General features: G+C 43.0%; 1 protein-coding gene across 1 annotated transcript; it reads left to right on the forward strand.

The window, feature by feature from the left end:
* Positions 1-1,976: 1,976 nt before the first annotated feature.
* Positions 1,977-12,666, forward strand: LOC308631615 (thioredoxin reductase 3-like; the record flags this gene model as incomplete). The annotated part of the gene is made up of 5 exons (XM_081262999.1): positions 1,977-2,453; positions 3,568-3,660; positions 10,608-10,684; positions 11,536-11,682; positions 12,618-12,666. Exons 1-5 carry the CDS (start codon positions 2,043-2,045, stop codon positions 12,664-12,666), a joined length of 777 nt encoding a protein of 258 aa, XP_081119125.1. The 5' UTR covers positions 1,977-2,042.
* Between the last annotated feature and the right edge of the window lie 13,442 nt (positions 12,667-26,108).

A 26,108-nucleotide genomic window follows, 5' to 3' on the forward strand; every position in this document is an offset into this window, starting at 1 on the left:
TCAAGGAAATTGATAACATCTGCAATTGGTACAGCTGTCCTAAAATATTCAAGGCAGAGGAGCCTCAGTCCTCAGAGACAAGTTGGCAATACACTTTCCTTGTGTCTACAGAGAAGGAGGAAGCCACAAGCAATACAGAGTTGTTCTCCCAAATTCAGGGGTGGAGTTTCCAGACTCAAGGTATCCTTCCTTCTGATGTTAAAACAACCCTCCTTATGAAATGGTGATAGGAGATCATAGTTTTTAGAATTTTTATTGTCCTTACTTCATATAAAAGCTGGTAACCATATGTCAATCCCAAAAGTTTTATTTGACATTTACTGGTCTATAGAATCCCAAAGAATGGAGATCACAGCCTGCCTTCAAGGTCATTTTTAATATACAAGCAAACGAGCTCCATCAGTTAGGATGTCACAAATCCAGTTAAGAATGGATGTGTGGGACTCTCCAGCAGTGTCACTGAACCCATAGGTCCTACGAGGTGCACAGGTCCTCAAAGAACCCTGGGGGCAGGGGCAGGTCTCTGTCCCAGCTCCTCGCCTACCTCTGTGATCACCACAAAAGTGACCTTGTCCACCTCCCACCTGCTTCTGCAAAGCTCCTTCCATCTGGTGCTCTTGGGAATTCTGACAGGATGGTTCACAAGCCACTTCCCACTGGGTGACTGCCCGGTGCACAGGGCCTGTTCATGGCTGGTGGGAAGAACATCTCACTTCTCCCTTGTTCAAGGGCAACACGAAGGCTGTCTTGCCTCCTATGGATTCACAGAGTTTTACAAATCAAAACAGCCCCTCTTGACATTTACCTTCCCAGAGGAGGAAAGAGGCACATTGACTTTTCCTTCCATAGTCCCAGGCTGTGCTGTCCCCGGCCCATGCTGTCCCCAGCCCTAGGCTGTCAAATCAGAAGCACCTACAGAGGCTCCACAGTGCACAGACGCCAGGTCCCCCCTCAGAAGACTGCTGCAGGGGTCTAGAGCTGGGCACTGGCGCCTTTGTGGCTTTCAGCTTTCACAGTCACTCTGACATGCTAGTGCTCAGCCTGAGGTTTGTTCTTGAGCAAGGCTCACCTGCTGGCCTTCTATTCACCTAAGAATCACCATCTCCAGAGAGGCACTTCAGCAGCTCCCCGACCCTACCTCCTTCCACATGACCCCACCCATGCCACCTCCAACCCTGTGGAAATCCAGTGACACGGGGCCAAGTTCATGATGGAGCCTACTCTCTACTTTGTTTGAAAGCCCAGAGTCATCGTTCCTATAGAGATGTCCACACACAGCTGTGTACACATGTTCAAGACAGCATGATTCACAGCAACCAAAACAGGGGAGCAACCCAAGTGTCCATAGATGGGTGAACAGATGTGCAAAATAAAGCATGTGTGTGTTACATGATCCAACTTTCAAAAGGAAGGAAATTCTGACGCATGCTATGACACAGATGAACCTTGAGGACCTTAGGCAAAATGAAATAAGACAGAAGAACAAATATCATATGATCCCACTTACATGAGTTAGCAGAGAGAACGCAGATGGGGGTTGCCGGGAAATGGAGGGAGGGAGCAGATGGGTGTGGAGTTTCAGTTTTCAAGTCCTGGAAATAGATAGTGGTGATGGTTGCACAATAATCTGATTGTATTTAATACCATTAATGGTACAGTGTGCTTAAAAATGGATAAGATGGTAAATTGTGTTATATATATTTTGCAACTTAAAAATGGGGGGAAAGATAAAGATATAGCCAAAAGCAACTCACTCAATGTTCCATACCAGATTTTAAATATGTGAGATTGATTTTCTATCAATTTCATTTATATATTTGGAATCACAACATAAATTGCAGTTTTGGTTTTTACATTGCAATTCCATATGACATTTTTTAAAGCTTCCCTTGTTTTAAAAATTTTGGAAAGCATTTCTGTTGCACTGTAATTCAGGCGACCACACACACACCCACTGCCAAAACAACCAACCATTTTCTTTTCAGTGCAGTCTAATATTTCCTATTTTTGTTTTTTAAATACTTTACTTGTGATCTCATTTGATGTTGGATGAAGCTGAGTGTCCCCCTCCCGCCCCCCCACGGGAGCCTCAGACACAGACACCCAGGCTGTTTCCTGTCGTGTCCTTCCATCAAGGTCCCACGATGCGCGTGGGCCAGCCCAGGTCATCATGCACTGAAATCCAGGGCCTGGCTTCACGTCCTCTCTTTCCCATCTCTGTTTTCAGTGATGACCTGTTCTCTCTGCCTTACTGCCCCGGCAAGACCTTAGTGGTGGGAGCGTCTTACGTCGCCCTGGAGTGCACAGGCTTTCTGGCGGGCTTTGGCTTAGAAGTGACCGTTATGGTGCGTTCAATCCTTCTTCGCGGCTTTGATCAAGAGATGGCAGAGAAAGTGGGTTCCTACATGGAGAGACATGGCGTTAAGTTCTTGAGGAAATTTGTCCCTGTGAAGGTGAGTCTGAATGGCCCTTGAATCCCTTTCTGTTCTAATTCTCACTTTAACTTTTTAGTTTTACCCCTTCTCACTTTATTTCATTAAATAAATGACTCTGCACTTAAATAGTGTTGCAAATACTGAACCCACACCCCAAAAAAACCACAAAACTGATCTCACTTGTCCTTGGCTCTTACCCTGGAGATCCTAGATCTTCTCGAAGTCTCTTTCAAGGAAATCCTTAGCAGGTCCCATCTTTAATGAGCCCTGCACACCTGGTTGATCCCCATTTTCCCTTTTCTCTTTACAGAAAGAGCTTCTCTGTCTGCCACTTGCAATTCCTTGCCTCCTTTACACACTTAGTTGACTCCCACCTGCTTGGTGAAGCTGCTTGTGGGGAGACCCAGTGGTCATATCTCTGTGCTTACCTTACTGGGCCTCCTGACAGCCTGTGGGGAAGGTGACATTCCTTTTGTGTGACATTCCTCTGGTTTCAAGGGCTCTCCTTCCTGCCTTCTGTGGCTCCAGGGTCTGTGGTGTGGTTTTACTTTATGTGGTACTGGGGTTGGAACCCAGGACTTGGCCTAGGATGGGCCAGCGCTCTACCACTCAGCTACACACCCAGTCCCCACTCAGCCTGAGAATCCAGCATCCTGTTTTTCAACCCTGGCATCTCTGCATTTTTTTTTTTAACCTGGGTGGTCTTCTGGCTGCTCTTTAGTTTTAGTCATTTACATGCTAATGACTCAGATTGGTAGCTCCCAATCCCTGCACTCATTCCTCACAGCTGCCTGCTGGGGGTTACCACTTGGGTCCCTCCAAAGCATCTGGGATTTAAGAAGACAAAGTTAGAGGATCTCTGCCTTTTCCTCCTAGACCCTGCGATCCTCCTGCCCATCTCAGTTCTCAGGAAGTATCCCAGGATCAGCTCATTCAACCAAGGCCTGGGATCCTCCCTTCATTTCCTATTCATGCTGCCTCTGATCTCAGCTAGTGCATTGCACCCTCCCATGTAACAGTGTTCCTTTCTGTCTCTCTGTCTGGTCCACGGAGTTCCCCCCATGCCCCCCCCCCACTCTGGTTAGCTTCCTGTCACTTCCCATGGACTCACGACACCACTGATCCCTGCCAGATTCAGCAGCTGGAGAGAGGTTCACCCGGAAAGCTGAAAGTGTGGGCTAAATCCACTGAAGGACCAGAAACCATCAAGGAGGTGTACAACACAGTGAGTACTTATTTTATGAGCAGTGACTGGTTGAATATGGTCATAAATTACCAGAGATGAACCACGGGAAAATGGCACTGTGATTCATGTTTTTTAATTCTTCATAAGAGTGGAACAGGGCTGGGGGTAGAGCTCAGTTGAGAGACTGCTTACCTCGCATGCGCCAGGCCCTGGGTTCAGTCCCCAGCACCACAGAATAAATAAATAAAGGTATTGTGTCCACCTACAACTAGAAAAGATTTTTTTTTTTTAATGAGTGGAATAAATATGGACCATAGTGGGGGCTGCTCACATTTGAGTTCTCAATTGTCATTGGATGTATACATCATTGTAACAGCACAGAACAAACTCTTTTTTAAAAGATTTTTATTTGTGTATTTATATTTTGTAGTTGCCGATGGACAGCATGCCTTTATTTTATTTGTTTATTTTGAGGCAGAGCTGAGGATCCAACCCAGTGCCTCACAAATGCTAGGTAGGCACTCTGCCGCTGAGCCCCAGCCCCAACTCCAGAACAAAACTCTTGAAGCTCTATACCCAAATGTTCTTGTTGCTAACTCCTGGGGAATTAGATATTGTATATATGTCTTCATTTTCAAATTTTGGCAGTAGACACTGAATGTATTCTATTATTAAATAATAAAAAAAATTCTTGGAGCTGTGGCTCAGTGGTAGAGTGCTCGCCTAGCACGTGCAAGGTACTGGGTTCGATCCTCAGCACCACATAAAAATAAACAAATAAAATAAAGATATTGTGTCCAACTACAACTAAAAAAATATTTTTGAAAAATTTTTTCTTAAGAATAAACAATACAAAATTCTGAAACACTTTGGCTTGCCTATGCAAGATTTTAGATGCTGGTAATTCTTTCAGCTGCACATTTATGTTTTATGAGCTCTTATATACAAAATTTTTTAGCTTAAAACAGTAAACATAACATAGAAAGTATCAAAAAATACATTAAAAAATGAAAAAATAGAGGCTTTGATTAGGATTACATTGGCTGTATTAGAATACTCCTTCGGGAGTGTTCAGTGTAACAATCATTCATGAACAGGGCATATCGGTCATAGATCTTCTTTAACGACTCCCAACAAAGTTAATAAATTTCTATTAAATTAATTTTATTATTTTATTAACTGTATTTGATTTCTATTAAATTTAATTATTGCTCCTTTGTTATTTTAAACTAGTTCTAGGGAGATCAAGAGACCATCTGTTAGATTTATTCCTACTTACATATTTATGTGTAGCTGCAAATGGTATTTTTTTAATATTGTCATTTATTACTGGTATGTAGAAATGGTGATTTTTGTGTTGAGAGTTCGTGTTCAGTCATCTTGCTAAACTCTCATTTAATAATTTATCCTTAGGTTATTTTAGGTTTCCTGTGTAAGAGTTCATATTATCCGTGAATAAGAGCATATTTAAGTTCCTATTATCTGCTTTCTACTCTAATACTTGTCCTCCTGCCTAAGCGCTCGAGCGAGGACCCCCGAGGACCCCCCAGTAGGCCTTTATGGGGATCGGCAACATTCTTGCCTTGTTCTCTGTATCCAGAGGAAAGTTTTCCGAGTTTCATTACCAAAGACGTGATGTTTTCTGTAGGGTTTGAGTAGAGCATCCAGTTCAAGACATTCTTTCCTATTTTTTGTTTGCTGTTGGTTTTTTCTGTTTTGTTTCACCTGTCACAGTTTGGACGTGCAGGTGGAAGGCTTGGTGGACTCTCCCATTCAGAGATTGGCTGAACAGATTCTTGGGAGATGCTGGGAACTGGAGGTGGGGAAACTCATTGGAGGCAGGGTCTTGGGGGCTGCCCTTGGGACTCTCTTGTTCCTGACCGCTCTCTCTCTGCTTCTTGGCTGCCAAGAGGGGGAGACCTTGGCTCTGCCACAGCTCTCACATGTGGTCTGCCTCACCCCAGGCCTTAGCAATGGAGCCGCCGACCACAGACTGAGACTCTGAACTGTGAGCCAAAGAACATCTTTCCTCCTCAAAGTTGCTTTTCTAGGCATTTTGTCAAGTGATGCAAAGCTGATTAAAATATCTTAAAATTAGGAATGGACGTGCAGTTGTAATAATGGCTGTCTTACAGCTGTTGATGGTCTTTTGAGTCTTTAATCTCCGTGGCCTTGATGTTCTAAAGTCTAGTCAGCTTCACATTCCTGGAATCAACCCCACTTGGTTAGGCTAGATTGGGTTATTTCGATTTTTTGCATCTGTATTTAAGGATCATATTGGCGTATGATTTTCCTTTCACTATTGAACTTTTTTTATAGTTAGGTGTCAAGGTTATCAGAGCCCATAAAAGGAGTTGGAGTATGTTTCTTTCTTTCCTGTTTCTGGCAACCCCTATGTGATATTAGAATGGGTTTTTATGTTTGATGGAGTTCTCTGATGTTGCCATATGAGTCTAGAATTTTCTAGGAGACATATTTCAACACTGATTCTGTTTCTTTAATGATCAAAGAATTTTTTTAAATGTTCCATTTTTCTTTCTTGAGTTACTTTCAATATGTCATATTTTTCTAGGAATTAGTCCCTTTCATCTAAGTTTCCAAATATGTCAGTATAAAGTTGCTCACGATATCTGATTTTTAAAAGCTACTGATGTTTGAAGTGGGGTTTAATTTCCATGTAAAAATGCACACATCTTAATTGGGCATGGTGGCGCATGCCCATAATCCCAGCAGCTTGGGAGGCTGAGGCAGGAGGATCTCGAGTTCAAAGCCAGCCTCAGCAATGGCGAAGTGTTAAGCAATTCATTGAGACCCTGTCTCTAAATGCAACACAGAATCAGACTGGGGATGTGGCTCAGTGGTTGAGGGCCCCTGAGTTCAATCCCCAGAATCCCCCCCCCCAAAAAAAAATGCACACATCTTAGATACACAGGCTAATTGGTTTGGACAGGTGCGGGTGTTCATGCCATGCACACCCCTTCAAAGGCAGCAAAACATGACCGTGAGTCCAGAGACCTCCTGTCCCTTCCAGTCCCCAACCCTGGGCCACCACTGTTACCACAGGCTACCTCTGCCCATTCTCAACTCCCCATAAAGGGAATCAGACACTGTGTACTCTGCTCTTCAGTATATGGTACTCGTTCAGGTTGATGTTTTTAGGATTCTCCATGTGGTGTGCACTCGGTAGTTAGCTCTCTTACTGTATGGCCTAGACGAGTTTCTTTCTTTGCCTGTGTCGGGACACCTGTGTTCTTTTCATCTTAGACTCATGTGATTACAACTTCTATGCATATTTCTTGTTTAAAACTTTGTGGGCCAGGCATGGTGGCACATCCCCGTAATCCCAGCGGCTCAGGAGGCTGAGGTAGGAGGATTGCAAGTGGAGGCCAGCCTCAGCAACTTAGCAAGCCCCTAAGCAACTCAGTGAGACCCTGTCTCTAAATAAAATAGAAAAAAGGACTGGGGATGGGGCTCAGGGATTAAGCACCCCTGGGTTCAATCCCCAGTATCAAAAGAACAAAAAACAAAAAACCCTTTTTGTGGCCATATAATAATTTCTCTTGGATAAATATCTAGGAATGGCATGGCTTGATCATAGGATATTTCCATATTTAACTTTATGAATTTTTTAAATTTTTTTCAGTGCAGGGATGAATCCAGGGCTTATGTTGCAATGGAAGCACTCAGCACTTCCAGCCAGATAGTATCATTTTGTATTTGTATCAGCCACATGCAGGGCTTACCAATCTCTGATGCTTACCAATGTCTGATGTCGTCTGGCTTTCATTTTAGCCATTCTGGTGGATGGGTGGTGGAATCTTGCTGTTTTTTTCAAAAATATTTTTATTAGTGGTTGATGGACCTCTATTTTATTTATTTATATGTGGTGCTGAGAATCAGACCCAGTGCCTCACACATGCTAGGCAGGTGCTCGACCACTGAGCCCCAGCCCTTGCTGTGGCTTTAATCTGCGTCTTTGTGATAACTAACCACGTGCAGCAGTTTTTCATGTTGGACATTCATATATCTTCCCTTATGAAGTGTCCACTCAAGTCTTTGGCCATTTGTGTTGGGTGATTTGAATTCTTGTTCTTATATATCTGACGAGCGCTGTAAAGATCTTAAGTATATATTCCTTCTTCAGATACATGTAGTAGGAATTTTTTCTTCTCATCTGTGGCTTGCCTATTTATTTTTAATAGGACCTTTTGATGAGCAGTGGTTTTAAAATTTTTATGAAACCCAGTTTCTCTCTTTTTTCTTTTACAGTTAGTGCTTCTGCAGTTCTGAGAAATCTTCGTTTCCCCCAAAGGTCATGAATCTCTCCTTGTGCTTTGCTTCTGAAGCTTTATAGTTTTATCTTCTAAAATATAAAACTGCAGCCCTCCTTGAACTAATTTTTATGTATGGCGTGATGGAAGAATTGAGCTTCTTTTTCCTCCATATCTGGTACCGTTTGTCCAAAACTCTTCCCTTTCTCTCTTGAATGATCTTGGTGCCTCAGTTGAAGTCATTTGACCATTCAACTGGGGGATCTCTCTGCACTCTTTACTCTGACCTGAGACCATGTGTCTTGGTGATCCTTTCCCTGGGACCGCATGGGTCAAATCACCGATCCTTTACAGTTACTTTCAGATAAGGTAGAGGAAGAACTCCAATTTTGCTTATGGCCTTTACATTTCCCTATGCTTTGAAAACAGATGTTCCCTAACTTCGAAAATAGTCTGCTTGGATTTTCATTGAGGTTGTGTTTATTTTATAGATCAAGTTGGAAGCACTGACTTGCTTTGTTCTGTGGGTGCTGGGGATGGGACCCAGGGCCTCATGCAGGCTAAGCATGTGCTCTGCCACTGAGTCCCCCTCCCCGCCCTGGATGAAATGCCATCTTAACAGTGTCTGTTTTTCCAGTGCACACACCTCACGTATCTTTCCATTTGTTTCTCTTCATGATGCTTCATCATTGTGTTCTAGAGCGCTTTCTCATATTTTGCAAAACTTCTTCCAAAATTTCATGATTTTTAAACTAGTATAAATGATATTTTTTAAAATTTTCATTTTCAATGGGGACTTATTGACCTTGTAGCCACTTAGGATGCATGTCTACAAGTAAATACAGTTTGTATATTCCTTTCCAATCTGCAAGGTTTTTGCCTGTTTCTTTCCTCGTTACAGGGGCTAAGAACCTCTAGGCCAGAGTTAACTAGGAGTTATGAGAATTTCCTGTGTGTTTCCCAATCTTAGGAGGGAAGCATTCAGTCTTTCATCATTGCTAGGAGGTGACCTGTAAGTTTTTTTACACGTGCCTTTCATATTCAATTGAGGAACTTTCTAAAAATTCTTTTTTTTTTCCTAAAAATTCTTCACGTGCTAAGAATTTTGTTTGGATGATGGAGTGTTGAATTTCATCAAATGATTTTCCTGCAGCTATTAAGATGATCATTGTTTTCTTCTTGATCCGGTTAAGAGGATGAATTATACTGATAGATTTTATATGTCAAATTTGCAGTTTGAGGACAGATTCCCCTTGGTCATGAGAGCCTTTTTATATGTTTCTGTATTCAATTTGCTAACATTTTGTGAAGGATTTTATATCTATGTTCATGAAGAGTAGGGACTTAGGATTTTCTTTTCTTTTAATGTCCTTATCTGTTTTGGTTTTGATTTTGCAGTCATGGAGGTAGAACCCAGGGCTGTACCCCCTGAACTGTGTCCCTGGCACTTTTTATCTTTTATTTAGAGTGAGGGTCTCACTGAGTTGTCCAGAATGACCTCCATCATGGTGAAATATTGTATCATTTCTTACTTAAGCATTCTGAAGACTCGAAGCAGAGATGCCACCTGGGTCTGGAGTTAATTTTTTGGGCCTTTATAAATTGTAAATTCATTGTTTTATATTAGCTTGCTAGGTCAATGAGTGGCTTGGATCTCAAATGTCCCAGAAAACCTCATGTGTTAAAGGCTTGGTTCCTAGCTTGGCGCTATTAGAAAGTGGTAGAACCTTGAGGTGGTGGAGCCTCGTGGAAGGAAGTTAGGTCACTATGAACATGCCCTCAGAGGGACACTTCCTGTTTCTCTTTTTGCTTCCTGACCACCATGAGTTAAACAGGCTTCCTTCACGATGTTGTCCCTCAATGATGTATTGACCCAGAGTGACAGGGCTGAGTGATCATGAAATGAAACCTCAAAAACTGCCAGTCAAAATAAACCTTTCCTCCTATTAAGTCATCTATCTCAGGTATTTGTCAAGTAATGGAAAGCACAGGCCATAGTACCCAAAATCTACAAACTGGCATAATCAACATATATTTATTTTATCCCAATTCCAGAGATGGGAAGTTCAAGGTCAAGTAGTCATGAGATGTGTTTTCTCTTGTGTTTCTCCTTGGCTTGCAGATGGCTGCCTTCTTACTGTGTCCTCTCCTCCATTTGAGGGTTTTCTGTATCCTAATCTCTTCTTCTTCTCACACTGGATTAAGATTGTGTTAGTCAGCTTTCCGTTACTGTAACAGGATTCCTGAGATAATTCAACTTAAAAGGGACAAAAGTTTCTTTTGGCTTAGTGTTTGGGAAGTTTCACTACATGGTCTCTCCACCACCTCTCAGTGGGGCCAGAGGCTGGGGACCAAGCCTTTAACACAAGGGCCTTTGGGAGATCCTGGTCCAAACCATAGTAAGGACAAACCTGTGTGGCCTTATTTTACCTTAATTACTACTTTACAGGCCCTATCTCCCAATACCGCCACAATCTAAGGTACTTGGATAAGACTTCAGCATGTAGACACAGTTCAGCTCATGACCTGGGCTTATCAGACTTCTGTGTGTAAGATCAACAGGTTGTACTTTCAAAAACTCTTTCACCTAAGCCAACACTAGACTGACTGGCAGAGATGGCTCATCATATTTCATTATTGTCCTTTTAATGTCTGAAGAACTTTTAGCAATGTGCCCGTTACTACAATTTTTTTTTTCTTCTTCTTCTAAATAAGGTCCTGCTAGCCATTGGCCATGACTCCTGTACAAGGAAATTAGGCTTGGAGAAGATTGGTGTCAAAATCAATGAGAAGTAAGTACATGCGGTCGCGGCCCTGTTGCCACACAAAGCAAAGCTGGCTATAGGTCACCTCTTAGCATTGCTAAGATACGAATTTTGGGTGGGAGTGGTACTGAGGATTGAACTCAGGGGCACTCGACCCCTGAGCCCCCTCCCCAGCCCTATCTTGTATTTTATTTAGAGACAGGGTCTCACTGAGTTGCTTAGCACCTCGGCATTGCTGAGGCTGGCTTCGAACTTGCGATCCTCCTGCCTCAACCTCCCAAGATATAAACTTTTAATGTTTTAAATTTATCTCATAATATGTACCACGGCTGGTCTGTATTGATTTCTTCATCAGTCAGGTACTCTTTTTTTTTTTTTTTAAGATGGACACATGGACACAATATCTTGTTTACTTATTTTTGTGTGGTACTGAGGCTCAGACCCAGGGCCTGTCATGTGTGAAGCAAGCACTCTGCCACTGAGCCCCAGCCCAACCAGTTACTCAGATCGCTGTCTTAAAAAGAGTTCAGGCACTCAACAACAATTTAAAAATAAATGGAGACGTTCACCTAAAAATTGTGATTTTGAGTGGATTTTTATGTTCTTGGTCAGGGAAGGAGAAGAATTGCAGAGCTCTGAGTCTGCCTGTGGGGGACGTCTGGAGACAGCCACAGTGTCTGAGCTGAGCAGTGCATGGCTTGACCAGAGACATTCTTCTTAGGATTTAAAACCGCTAACCTTATAGATTATTGATAACCCGAGGTGCTTGGGTTCTTAGCTGGAAGACTTTCCTCTGTGTGTTTTTGGAATATTCTTTTTCAGCCTGTAACATAGTTGGTCACTATGTATTTTTTTTTTTCCTTTCCAAACACTACTAGGAATGGCAAGATCCCAGTGAATGATATGGAACAGACCAACGTGCCGCACGTCTATGCCATCGGCGACGTTTTGGAGGGCAAACCAGAGCTGACTCCTGTTGCCATCCAGGCAGGCAAGCTGCTAGCTCGCAGGCTCTTTGGGGACTCGTCAGAAAAAGTAAGTTTCCTGCAATCCCAGTGCCTTGGGAGGCTTGAGGCAAAAGGATCACCCCAAGTTCGAGGCCAGTCTTAGTAACATGGTGAGACCCTAAACAACTTGGCAAGACCCTGTCTCAACTAAATAAAAAGGGCTAAAGATGTAGCCCAGGGGTAAAATGGCCCAGGATTAAATCCCTAGTTCCCAAAAGAAAAAGGTAAGCTTCTTCCTAATGTCAGTTTCTTATTATCATCCTGTGTGTGTGTGTGTGTGTATGTGTGTGTGTGTGTGTGTGTGTTTTGCTGGGGATTGAGTCCCAGGCCTCGTGCCTGCCAGGCACCTGCTCTACCATCCAACATCACCCCAGCCCTGAGGTAATATCTTGATCAAAGTTTTGATTTAAAAAATGAGTATGAATAACTGATAACTTGGTCTGGGGTTGTGGCTCAGTGGTAGAGCGCTCGCCTAGCACGTGTGAGGCCCAGGGTTCCATCCTCAGCACCACATACAACAATAAATAAATAAAGATATTGTGTCCAACTACAACTAAAAACTAAATACCAAAAAAGTAAATAAAGCTATTATGTTCAAAAATAAGTAAATAACTGATAACCTGTGTGCCTGTTTTCCAAGTGAAGGGTTCCTCAGGGATATGACTGGCAGTTGACTTACTAGGTAATAATTATTGTAAGCAAGTATTTTTTGAGTTTTCACTACGCACAAGATGTGGGCTGGAAGAGCAAGAAGGAACGGCACAGCGCCCTAACCAGGGAAGCAGTCCGTGTGCAGGGCAGGAAGCCCGAGTGAGGGCCTGACCCAGAGGGTGTCACCCACCTGACAGAGGTGGCCTTCTGGGAAGAAGGAAGGCAGCCCCAGTGACTGGCATGGAGGAGCCAGAGCCATAAGGACCCCCAGCTCCACTCTGCTCTGCTGTCCCTCATTGTAGCAAACTGGCCAACACTGACCAGAAGCCAGAGGACCAGGCCACCAACTGATCCGTCCTCGGGGCACGGAGCAGGGCAGAGACGGAAGGAGAACACGGTATAGACAGAAAACACCCAGCACAAGGCCTATGTGCTCTGTTTTTTTTTTTTTTTTTTTTTTTTTTTTTTTTTTTTTTTTTTTTTATTGGTTGTTCAAAACATTACACAGCTCTTGACATAGCATATTTCTTACATAAGCTTTGAGTGAGTTATGAACTCCCATATTTACCCCCAACGCAGATTTCAAAATCATATCATTTAAATATCCCCATTTTTACAAAATGCCATATTAGTAACTGTTGTATTCTGCTACCTTTCCTGTCCTATACTATCCCCCCTCCCCTCCCCTCCCCTCCCATCCTCTCTATCTACCCCATCCACTGTAGTTTATTTCTCTCCTTATTAATTTTCCCATTCCCCTCACAGCCTCTTATATGTATTTTTGTATAACAATGCGGCTCTCCCTCCATTTCCATGTAATTCCCATTTTCTTTCCCTTTCCCTCCCCCTTCATGTCTCTGTTTATTGCTAGTCTTTTCTTCCTGCTCTTCCTCCCTTCTCTAATCTTAATTGCTCTCATTATATCAAGGAAGTCATTTTGTATTTGTTTTTTAAGGATTGGCTAGCTTCACTAAGCATAATCTGCTCTAGTGCCATCCATTTCCCTGAAAATTCTATGATTTTGTCATTTTTTATTGCTGCATAGTACTCCATTGTGTATAGATGCCACATTTTTTTAATCCATTCATCTATTGAAGGGCATCTGGGTTGGTTCCACAGTCTAGCTATTGTGAATTGTGCTGCTATGAACATCGATGTGGCAGTGTCCCTGTAGCATGCTCTTTTAAGGTCTTCAGGGAATAGTCCGAGAAGGGCAATAGCAGGGTCAAATGGTGGTTCCATTCCCAGCTTTCCCAGGAATCTCCATACTGCTTTCCAAAGTGGCCTAACCAATTTGCAGTCCCACCAGCAATGTACAAGAGTACCCTTTTCCCCACATCCTCTCCAGCATTTGTTGTTGTTTGACTTCATAATGGCTGCCAATCTTGCTGGAGTGAGATGGTATCTTAGTGTGGTTTTGATTTGCATTTCTCTGACTGCTAGAGATGGTGAGCATTTTTTCATGTACTTGTTGATTGATTGTATGTCCTCCTCTGAGAAGTGTCTGTTTAGGTCCTTGGCCCATTTGTTGATTGGGTGATTTGTTATCTTGCTGTCTAATTTTTTGAGTTCTTTATATACTCTGGATATTAGGGCTCTATCTGAAGTGTGAGGAGTAAAAATTTGTTCCCAGGATGTAGGCTCCCTATTTACCTCTCTTATTGTTTCTCTTGCTGAGAAAAAACTTTTTAGTTTCAGTAAGTCCCAATTGTTGATTCTTGTTATTAACTCTTGTGCTATGGGTGTCCTATTAAGGAATTTGGGGCCTGACCCTACAATATGTAGATCGGAGCCAACTTTTTCTTCTATCAGACGCAGAGTCTCTGTTTTGATATCAAGGTCTTTGATCCATTTTGAGTTAATTTTTGTACATGGTGAGAGGAGAGGGTTTAGTTTCATTTTGTTGCATATGGATTTCCAGTTTTCCCAACACCATTTGTTGAAGATGCTATCCTTCCTCCATTGCTTGCTTTTAGCCCCTTTATCAAATATTAGGTAGTTGTAACTTTGTGGGTTAGTCTCTGTGTCCTCTATTCTGTACCATTGGTCCACCCGCCGGTTTTGGTACCAGTACCATGCTGTTTTTGTTACTATTGCTCTGTAATATAATTTGAAGTCTGGTATTGCAATACCGCCTGATTCACTCTTCCTGCTTAGTATTGCTTTTGCTATTCTGGGTCTTTTATTTTTCCATATGAATTTCATGATTGCTTTATCTATTTCTACAAGAAGTGCCATTGGGATTTTGATTGGCATTGCATTAAACCTATAGAGAACTTTTGGTAATATTGCCATTTTGATGATGTTAGTTCTGCCTATCCATGAACAGGGTATATTTTTCCATCTTCTAAGATCCTCTTCTATTTCTTTCTTTAGGGTTCTGTAGTTTTCATTGTATAGGTCTTTCACCTCTCTTGTTAGGTTGATTCCCAAGTATTTTATTGTTTTTGAGGATATTGTGAATGGGGTGTTTTTCCTCATTTCCGTTTCAGAAGTTTTGTCGCTGATATACAGAAATGCCTTTGATTTATGTGTGTTGATTTTATATCCTGCCACTTTGCTGAATTCATTTATTAGTTCTAGTAGTTTTTTTGTAGACCCTTTTGGGTCTTCTAGGTATAGAATCATGTCATCTGCAAATAGTGATAATTTAAGTTCTTCTTTTCCAATTTTTATGCCTTTAATTTCTTTCGTCTGTCTAATTGCTCTGGCCAGTGTTTCTAGAACTATGTTGAACAGAAGTGGTGAGAGCGGGCATCCTTGTCTTGTTCCAGATTTTAGAGGGAATGCCTTCAATTTTTCTCCATTCAGAATGATGCTAGCCTGAGGCTTAGCATAAATAGCTTTTACAATGTTGAGGTAAGTTCCCGTTATCCCTATTTTTTCTAATGTTTTGAACATAAAGGGATGCTGTACTTTGTCAAATGCCTTTTCTGCATCTATTGAGATGATCATATGGTTCTTATCTTTAAGTCTATTTATATGGTGGATAACATTTATTGATTTCCGTATATTGAACCATCCTTGCATCCCAGGGATGAATCCTACTTGATCATGGTGCACTATTTTTTTAATGTGTCTTTGTATCCGATTTGCCATTATTTTATTGAGGATTTTTGCATCTAGGTTCATCAGAGATATTGGTCTGTAGTTTTCTTTCTTTGAGGTGTCTTTGTCTGGTTTCGGAATCAGGGTGATGTTTGCCTCATAGAATGAGTTTGGAAGAGCTCCCTCTTTTTCTATTTCCTGGAATAACTTGAAAAGTATTGGTATTAATTCTTCTTTAAAGGTTTTGTAAAACTCCGCTGTATACCCATCCGGTCCTGGGCTTTTCTTGGTTGGTAGTCTTTTGATGGCTTCTTCAATTTCATCCATTGATATTGGTCTGTTCAAATTGTGTGTATCTTCCTGACTCAGTTTGGGCAAATCATATGTCTTAAGAAATTTATCGATGTCCTCACTATCCTCAATTTTATAGGAATATAGGTTTTCAAAATAATTTCTAATTATCTTCTGTATTTCTGTAGCATCTGTTGTGATATTGCCTTTTTCATCCCGTATGTTAGTGATTTGAGTTCTCTCTCTTCTTCTCTTCGTTAGCATGGCTAAGGGTCTGTCAATCTTATTTATTTTTTCGAAGAACCAACTTTTAGTTTTGTTAATTTTTTCAATAGTTTCTTTTGTTTCAATTTCATTGATTTCTGCTCTGATTTTAATTATTTCTTGCCTTTTGCTGCATTTGTTGTTGTTTTGTTCTTCCTTTTCTAGGGCTTTGAGATGAAGTGTGAGTTCATTTATTTGTTGTTTTTTTTTTTTTCTGAGGAATGACCTCCAGGAGATGAATTTCCCTCTTAAAACTGCTTTCATTGTGTCCCATAGATTTCGATAAGTTGTATCTGTGTTTTCATTTATCTCTAGGAATTTCTTGATTTCCTCCTTTATGTCTTCTGTAACCCATTGATCATTAAGTAACATATTGTTCATTTTCCATGTGATATAGGATTTTCCCTTCCTTCTTTTATCATTAATTACCAGTTTCATTCCACTATGGTCAGATAAAGTGCATGGTATTATCTCCACACCTTTATATTTACTAAGGGTTGCCCTATGGCATAATATATGGTCTATTTTTGAGAAGGATCCATGTGCTGCTGAGAAAAACGTATATACACTAGAAGATGGTTGATATATTCTATATATGTCAGTTAAGTCTAGGTTATTAATTGTGATATTGAGTTCTATAGTTTCTTTATTCAACTTTTGTTTGGAGGATCTGTCCAATGGTGAGAGAGGTGTGTTGAAGTCACCCATAATTATTGTGTTGTGGTCTATTTGATTCTTGAACTTGAGGAGAATTTGTTTTATGAACGTCGCAGCACCATTATTTGGTGCATAAATATTGATAATTGTTATATCTTGTTGGTGAATGGTTCCTTTTAACAGTATATAATGTCCTTCCTTATCCCTTTGGATTGATTTAGTCTTGAAGTCGATTTTATTCGATATGAGGATGGCCACGCCTGCTTGCTTGCGAGGACTGTGTGCATGATATATTTTTTCCCAACCTTTCACCTTCAGCCTGTGTACGTCTTTTCCAGTCAGATGTGTCTCCTGGAGGCAGCATATTGTTGGATTTGTTTTTTTAATCCATGTTACCAGCCTATGTCGCTTTATTGGAGAGTTTAAACCATTAACATTTAGAGTTACTATTGATGTATATTTTGTACTTCCAGCCATGTTTGATTGTTTATCTCTTTTTTTTTTTTTATAGTTTAGTTTGTTTCTCCATGGTTAGCTTTCCCCCCACCATCTGTCCTTATTGAGGTACTTCCCATTGTTGGCTTTGGTTATTGTTATTCACTTCTTCCTCGTGTAGTGTTTTGTTCAAGATGCTTTGCAATGCTGGTTTTCTGGCTACAAATTCTTTTAGCTTTTGTTTATCATGAAAGATTTTTATTTCGTTGTCGTACCTGAAGCTTAATTTTGCTGGATACAGAATTCTTGGTTGGCATCCATTGTCTTTCAGTGTTTGAAATATGTTGTTCCAGGATCTTCTCGCTTTCAGCGTCTGTGATGAAAAATCCGTTGTTAATCTTATTTGTTTACCCCTGAATGTAATCTGTCTCTTTTCTCTTGCAGCTTTTAATATTTTCTCTTTGTTCTGTATATTTGATATCTTCATAACAATGTGTCTTGGCGTTGGTCTACTGTGATTTTGTGTGCTCGGTGTCCTGTATGCATCTTCAATTTGTATATCTGTTTCCTTTTTTATTTCTGGAAAGTTTTCTGTAATTATTTCTTTTAGCAGGTTACTCATTCCCTTGGTTTGACTCTCTATCCCTTCCTCTATCCCAATCACTCTTAAATTTGGTTTTTTTTATGTTGTCCCATACCTCTTGGATGTTTCTCTCGTGGTTTTTAACCGTCCTATCAATGTTGGCTAGACTCTTTTCAAGATGATATATTTTGTCTTCATTATCTGAAGTTCTGGCTTCTACTTGCTCCATTCTATTAGTGATACTCTCATTTGAGTTTTTAATTTGGTTTATAGTTTCCTTCACTTCTAAGATTATCGTTTGATTCTTTTTTATAATCTCTATCTCCTGATACAGATGCTTAACTTCTTCTTTTATCTGTTTATGTAATACATTCTCAATGTGTTCTTTCGCTGCTTGAATTTGCTGTCTCATATCCTCTTTAAGGTTCCATTCCATCTGTCTAAGGTGTTCCTTGAGCTCTTTGTATGACCATTTTTCTGATGACTCTAGGTCCTCCTGAATATTTAGGCTATCCTGCATTGTTTGTACTCCTTTTCTTCCTTGCCTTTTGAAGCTGCTCATATTGCTTCTTGTTCTGTTTGACTGTTGAGCTAGTGTTTACTCCTATAAATTTATTTGATGCTTGGGATGAAAGGTATTAGAAGGGAAGAGAGGAGGTCACTAAAGAGAATGAGAGTAAGCAGGTAGAATTCAAGGAAGGGGGAATAAGAAAATTGAAAAGAAATGTAAAGACAGAGGAAAAGAAGGAAAGAGAGAAAAGGATAGAGAATTAAAGAGAATTTAAGGACAAATAATAGTAATAGAAATGAGAGATGAAGTTTAAAAATGGAATAAAATAAGATAAGATAAAATGGATTAAAAATATCATTTAAAAAAAGACAGTAACAATAAAAAAAATAATACTAATAATAAAAAAATTAATAAAAAAAATAAAAAAAAAATAAAATAAAATAAATTAAGATAAAATAAAATTAAATTAAAAAAAATTAACAAGAAAAAGAAAAAAAAAAAAAAAAAAAAAAGAAGAAAAAAAAAAAATTTATAAATGCAGCCCTAGAGTGCGATTAACTGTTCTTCCAGTAGATGGCGCTGTGGCCACCGGGCCAAGATCCTCCTCTCAGTGGTCGGGATTCAATCTCTGTGCAGCAGATCTTCCACCCGGACTGGGCGGGTCTCCACTCCTGCTGTTCGCCCTGTGGGCGGGGCCTGTTGCCTAGCCCGGCGGGGGTCGTTTGTGGCTCTGGGCTGGCAGTTTGGATGTGGTCGTCTGGAGCCCTGTACCGCCAGAGGGGGTTCAGAGATCTGGGCCTGCTGGAGCCGGATAGGCAGTGCCCTCTCCCCCACTCACTGCAGCATGTGGGCAGCGGCCGCCTGTCTGCGGCTGGTGTCAATTTACAGAGCTGGACGGGCTCGGGCTCAGGCAGGCAGCGCCCGTCCCCACTGTCGCTGCAACGTGTGGGCAGTGGGCGTTTGGCGGCAGCTGACGACCACTCACAGAGCCCTATGGGCGGGGGCCCAGGCAGGCAGTGCCCGCTCTTAAACTGGCTGCAATGTGTGAGCAGCTGTTGGCGGAGGTTCACAGAGCCGCCAGCGCGGGTCCAGTCAGGCCGCGCCCGCTCCCACAATCACTGCAACGTATGGGCAGCGGCAGGGGCCGGTTCACCGAGCCGCCGGCGTGTGTCCGGGCGGGTAGCGCTCGCTCCCAAGGTCGCTGCAACCAGCGGCTGGGGCCGGTTCAACGAGCCGCAGCGTGGGACCAGGCAGGTAGCGCCAGCCCCCTAGGTCGCTGCAACCAGCAGCCGTGCCGTTTCCCAGAGCCACCGGCTTGGTTCCAGGCAGGGAGCTCCCGCTCCCAAGGTCGCTGCAACCAGCGGCCAAGGCCAGTTCACCGAGCCACCGGGATGCGTCCAGGCAGGTAGCGCCCGCCCCCAAGGTCGCTGCAGCCAGCGGCTGGGGCCGGTTCCCAGAACCGCCGGCGTGGGACTAGGCAGACAGCGCCCGCTTCTCTGTTTACCGCAACGTGTGGACTGCCGCCATTTGGCGGCAGCCGGCGGGACTGTGTCCCAGCTCTGCGTTGCCGAGGTTCAGGCGTCTGGGACCCGCTGCCACCTCCAATTAAACTTACTAGTTCCAGGCAGGTCTCCTTTCAGCTGAATTTTGCTAGAGGTTTCTCAGTAGGACGCCTGTGGGTGTATTCTTTCTGATCCTGTTACAGCAGAGGTACTGACAGTGCTGTTTCCTCGCTGGCCGCCATGTTGTCCTATGTGCTCTGTTTGACAGAGAGGAAAACTAACCTGGCAGGTGACCACTCTGCCTACAGCACCCGTCCTAGGGTGGGAACCATATCGTGTCCCTTAACTAAGCTGTGATGACCATGGATCCTAATGCCACTGACTTATCGTGTGGCCACTCAACTCAATTATGATATTGGTGCAGAAACACCCACAAAAATGTCTATGGCAACTCAGGCGACCAGGACATAGGTCACACACTGTGGTCACTGTGTAAACATCAAAGGGGGAGCACCCTCCGGTCACGGATTTTTTTTTTTTTTTAATTTGCAAAATGTCCCTCCATTTATCTTGGCACTGTGACCACCAATGACCTATGACCTGAGACTTGGCCTCCTCGATTCTGGAAGGGACTACTTCAGCTCTTGAGCTTCCTGTGGGACTAAGAGACGTCACACGTATAAAACAATGCACGGAAAGATCAGAGAACACACAGCTTACCCCAGGATGTGCCCTGAGGTGAAGGGACCACAAAGTCTAGGACCATGACTTTCTTTCCCAAAATGGCTGCTTCCTACAACAACAACAACTATATTTAAAGTGCAAGAAGTAAAATCAAGTAAAGAAAAATTCTCTCATTCCCCAAATAAAAACAGTCTGTTTTTCTGGGATAACATGGTCTTTTCCCTGAATGAAAATGGCTGATAAAATAAAAGCTTAAGATTGTGATGTTAACATTAAATATTTTTGTTTAAAACAATAAGCAGACGAGATGCTTATGTCAATGGCCAGGAAAAATCACCTCCAAGGGCACCTTTTTTTGTTTGTTTGTTTGTTTGTGTTCGTACCTTAGCACAGGAGAGACCACCTGAGCCACCACCAATGACAATGAGATCATAATCATTCGCGGAGCCTTCCTGCAGAAGCTTCTGTAACAGCCCGCTGTGATGTGCCTGTGTTTGAGCAGAAGGAGAAAGAACACCGTGTGACTTCGCGATCCAGAGCTGTGCGCTCACACCCTGCCCACAGACAATCTCAGGGCCAACAGGCCTACGACTGACCCAAGGCAGAACGGCCCATTTCTCTGCGTGTTGGCCAAGTAGAGTCGAAGTGGTTAGAATGTGTGTTGTGACCTATACCAGATAGGCAGCACATGTCAAATGGCCAAGAGGGCTGTGGCCTTGTCCGTATGGCAGACACGGTCAAGTGCAGCGGAATAACCAAGCATCACTTTTCAAGATCCTTGTTTCTCTGTGCTAATGTGTCTGTCTCTCTCTCTCTCTTTTTGTACTGGGGACTGAACCCAGGGGTGCTTAACCATGGAGCCACATCCACATCCCTTTTTATTTTGAGACAGGGCCTTGCTAAGTTTCTGAGGCTGGCCTCTAACTTGCAATCCTCCTGCCTCAGCCTCCTGATCCACTAGGATAACCAGCATGCACCACCGTGCCCAGTCTGTGCCAGTCTTTGTTTTAAAAACAACTGCTACACATTACCAGCAATTTTTTCTTGATTTCTTATACATTTGTCTAAATTTTATAGCTATACTTGTGAACTTCCTATACAAAACAAATCCCTTGCAAATTTTTCTTTCTGTAAGGATCACGACACTGGTTCTGTACCAGAGTCGCTTGCTCCTGTGGCCCGTGTGGTGGCCAGAAGCAGTTCAGAGGAGGTGAGAGTCTGATACGTGACTCAGCAAGCCTTCTTTATGCCAAGTCAATTGCCCAATCCCCCAAGCTCAGCTTTAGAAATGACAAGCTCAAACCAGCCCTTCCTAAGAGGGACAAAGGTGCTTATTTCATAACTTCAGGGATCGGCCAGATGCTATGTGACCAATGAAGGATGTGCGCCCACGATGGCTTGTAAACATCCTAAGAAGAGCTCCACCGGCCTCCTTACTCTTTGAAGTGCTCAGGGAAATCCATCTCAAAGCTCTTTACCTGCACCCTGTGTTCGGTGTCCAATTGGTATCGATTTCATTTACAAAAACTATTGGGGCCAACAGACCTACCACTCATCTAAAGTTGGAACTGACATTTCTCTGCGTGCTGCTCAAGTAGGGTGGAACTAGTTAGGACGTGCTACCCAAGAAGAAGCCTTGTGTTTCTGAAACAGGTCTGCTCTCTGGGTACCCCCAGGCCCAATCTCTGACACCATAATCCGGGTGGGGACTGCTGAGGCCAGCTCCGAACGTGCGTAGGGGCAGTAATGACAGCACTTACCACCTTGCGCACTGGGTGGCAACTTCTAGAACTAATAAAGCATGCTGTTACCTAATGACACAGATCGCCCATTCACATGCAATGCACACAATCATTTCTTTCCCAACCAAAATATAATTCTTTTTTTCTTTAAAGAGAGAGTGAGAGAGGAGAGAGAGAGAGAATTTTTAATATTTATTTTTCTTTAGTTCTCGGCGGACACAACATCTTTGTTGCTATGTGGTGCTGAGGATCGAACCCGGGCCGCACGCATGCCAGGCGAGCGCACTACCGCTTGAGCCACATCCCCAGCCCCCCAAAATATAATTCTTAATTAAGATTTCAACTCAGGGGCTGGGGATGTGGCTCAAGCGGTAGTGCGCTCGCCTGGCATGGGGCGCTGAGTTCAATCCTCAGCACCACACAAAAAATAAAAAATAAAGATGTTGTGTCCACCGAAAACTAAAAAAAAATATTAAAAAATTCTCTCTCTCTTTCTCTCTTTAAAAAAAAAAAGATTTCAAATCAGTATTTAGTCAATCGCTGGTGGCTAACATTTGCATACATGCACAAAAGAGAATGGAATTTTAATTAATAAACTAATTATAAAATAAGGATTGTTTTTTAATTGTGTGTGGGGTGCAAAGGATCCAATGCAGGGCCTGTGCATTCGAGGCAACCACTCTACCCCTGAGCCACATCCCCAGCCCCATAAATATCAATTTTTTTATCGATTACTACCTAACAGAAGGACTCCTGTCCATTTCATGCATTTTAGAAATAAAAATAATCCATATATAACATCTACGACTAATATACATATGTATATTAGTTGTAGATGCACACAGTACCTTTATTTTATTGATTGATTTGTATGTGGTGCTGGGGATGGAACCCTGTGCCTCATGCGAGCGCAGCAAGCTCTCCACCCCTACGGATGAGAAAGTTAACGTCAATGGCCCTGAGCAAATCAGTCATCCCAGGGTCAGCGGCCTTGCCAAGAATTCTAATGATCCTGACAAGACTGTGGGCGCTGACCTCATTTTACAGGGGAACAGTCTTCCTTTTTCTCCCCACGAGGAGGAGCAGACCTGTCCTGGCCCCAGGGGACACACCTATGTGGCCTGGTAACCTCATTCAGAAATGCTCTCCTTCTTGCTCCTGAATTCAGGTTGGTAGAAAAGCTCATCTCCTGTAGTCATCAGGGTTCGCTGATAACCATCCCAAGGGACTTTCCACTTTACAACTTCAAAATGACCAAGTCAAAAGACTTCCGAAAGCCATTTCCTCCTCTTTTAAATGCTTTTGAGAACAGAAGGAGGACTAGAGGCAGGGAGGGCTTACCTGGAACGTCCTGTCGCATCCGCCCAAGTGCACTCTATTCACAAAGATGTTGGGCACGGTCTTCTGATTAGTGATTTCTGTCAGCATTTCTTGAACACGGATCCCATCATCTAGAGAATAAAACGTTCAATAAAGACCCTGTGTCAATGGTGCCAAGTAAATCAGACTGAAGGGTCACAGCACTACAGTGCTCACAGGGACACACCTGGGACAGGTGACACATCTGTCATGTGTTCATGACTTCATGAAATGTCGACTCCAGAGAAAACCTTGGGAACCTAAAGATCAATCTATCGATCCCTCTAAAAATAGAGGCTGAGGCTGGGGCTCAGGGGTACAGCGCTTGTCCAGCACATGTGAAGCACTGGGTTGGATCCTAAGCACAGCATAAAATATAAATAAATAAAATAAAGGTATTGTATCTACCTACTACTAAAAAAATAAAATAGAGCCTTCTGCCAGGCACAGTGGCACATGCCTATAATGCCAGTGGCTCGGGAGGCCAAGGCAGGAGGATCGCAAGTTGGAGGCCAGCCTCAGCAACGGCGAGGCCCTGAGCAACTCAGGGAGACTCTGTCTCTAAGTAAAATATAAAAAAGGGCTGGGGACGGGGCTCAGGGGTTGAGTGTCCCTGAGTTCAATCCCTGGTACAAAAAAAAAAAAAAAAAAAAGCCTTCTAAATTAGCTTTTTAAAAAATCTTCTTAAAAATAACTTTATATATTTTTATATGGTGCTGAGGATTGAACTGGGTCAGATTTTGTTTTGTTGCTTAGCCTCACACATGCTAGGCAAGTGCTATGCCACTGGGCCACAACTCCAGACCCTGAATTAGCTTTTGATTTATAATTCGACAATTATAAGAACCCTCTCTATTGTTCCAACTCAGAAAAAATTTCCTATAATTACATTTGGAAATCTGTACGAACATAGACTAAAATAGACTCTCCATTGCTGAAAATACAAGTAGGCCAAGACTATCTAAGATTGCCGCATGTGGTGTACTCTGCAGAGTACACCACATTCAAAAGTATGTTGGGTGGGGTGGTGCACATCTGTCATCCCAGCAGCTCAGGAGGCTGAGGCAGGAGGATCGCAGGTTGGAGGCCAGCCTCAGCAACTTAGCAAGGCCCTCAGCAACTCAGGGAGACCCTGTCTCTAAATAAAATATAAAAAGAGCTGGGGACAGGGCTCAGTGGTTAAGCACCCATGGGTTTAATCCCCAGTACCAAAAAAAAAAAACTCAAAAGATTCAAGACTATTTCACTTCCCACAGTGACATGGAGGAAATAGCCAGTTTCATGAAGACAGGGATCAGGTATTTTCTGATCATGACTGTCCCCAACCCTGCAAAGCACCCCATGAGCAAAGTGTTCAAAGAATCAAACGCACAGATGCCAAGGAGTCTAAAGTATAAAACTAAAATCTCCATGTGCTCCCCTCTGTGGGTGACACAACCAGGAAGAGGAAGTCTATTTCTTTCATTCATTACAGCTTCAGCTATTTTGCTCGCGAGTTGGCAGATCCATTTGAAATACCTCAAATATTCCAAGTAAGCAGCTTACATATTTTCCTCCCACTCCCTTCCCTCAAATATGAAAAACATATAATAAGAAAATCTACACCAAATGATTTGTCACATAAGGACTCATTTTCTGCTTGGTTGAACATACACAAAAATGGCTCATCTCACCCAAAGAGACAAGAGCAAATCGAACTGAACCAAGCCCAGGGGAAGAAGTCAATCTTGCTGGCGTTCGCTGCAGACAACATGGTGCACTAACTCTCTACTTACCAACTTGATCAAGTTCCAAGATGTTACAGTCGACTCCCAGAGAAGAAAAGAGTTCTTTCACCTGTAACAAAGATCCGCCTGTTTCAACAAGTTAGGAAATATGGCAGAAGAATAAGAGATGTCCACAACAACGTTCTTTGGGAATAGGAGTTGGGCCTGTTGTTTTTTAATTTATTTTTCTAGTTGTAGATAGACAGGGTGCCTGTATTTTATTTGCTTGTTTTTGTATGTGGTGCTGAGACTCGAACCCCGGGCTCTGCTGTACTGCTCTGCCACTGAGCCCCAGCCCCATGACCCGTTTTAAACCCTTTCTACTACACAAGTTCCCGGAATAACCTCAACCTTCCCCATGCCCTCTTTTGACATATCTGTCTCCTTATGACTCCTGTTTTAGTCAGCTTTTCGCTGCTGTGACTCCAGGACCCACCAGTACCACTGCAGAGGGGGACAGTGGACGTGGGTCTCAGGGTGTCCCAGGTCCCAGTCCACAGACGGCGGCCCCACTCCTGGGCCGAGGGGAGGCAGGACATCATGGAGGAAGAGTGTGGGGAGGGAGCAGCTCCCATGGGGACCAGGGAGCAGGGACTCCACTCTCCAGGGACAAATGGAGACCCCAAGCCACAGCCCCAGGGCCACCTCCTCCCCACACCCCACCTCCCTCCAGGGGCCACCAGGGAACCCCCAGGGAGCCATTCAGTGCTGCGGTTCAGGCCTCACACCCCTCACTCCTCCTCTGGACCTTCCTGCATCGCCTCCCACGGGGACTCTGGGGACACCTCACAGCCCCATTATAACAACTCCCAAATCTGCAACTAGTGCTCAAATCTCTCTTCTGACACCAGGATGCCCCAAAGGTACCATCTTCCAAAAGCAACTCGCCTTCTTCCCAACCTACCCAGGACGGGTCATTTGCTGTTGTAAGTCACTGAGACACAAAGATGG

Source organism: Spermophilus citellus, assembly GCF_964194105.1.
Source record: "Spermophilus citellus genome assembly, chromosome: 12".
NCBI classification, from domain to species: domain Eukaryota; kingdom Metazoa; phylum Chordata; class Mammalia; order Rodentia; family Sciuridae; genus Spermophilus; species Spermophilus citellus.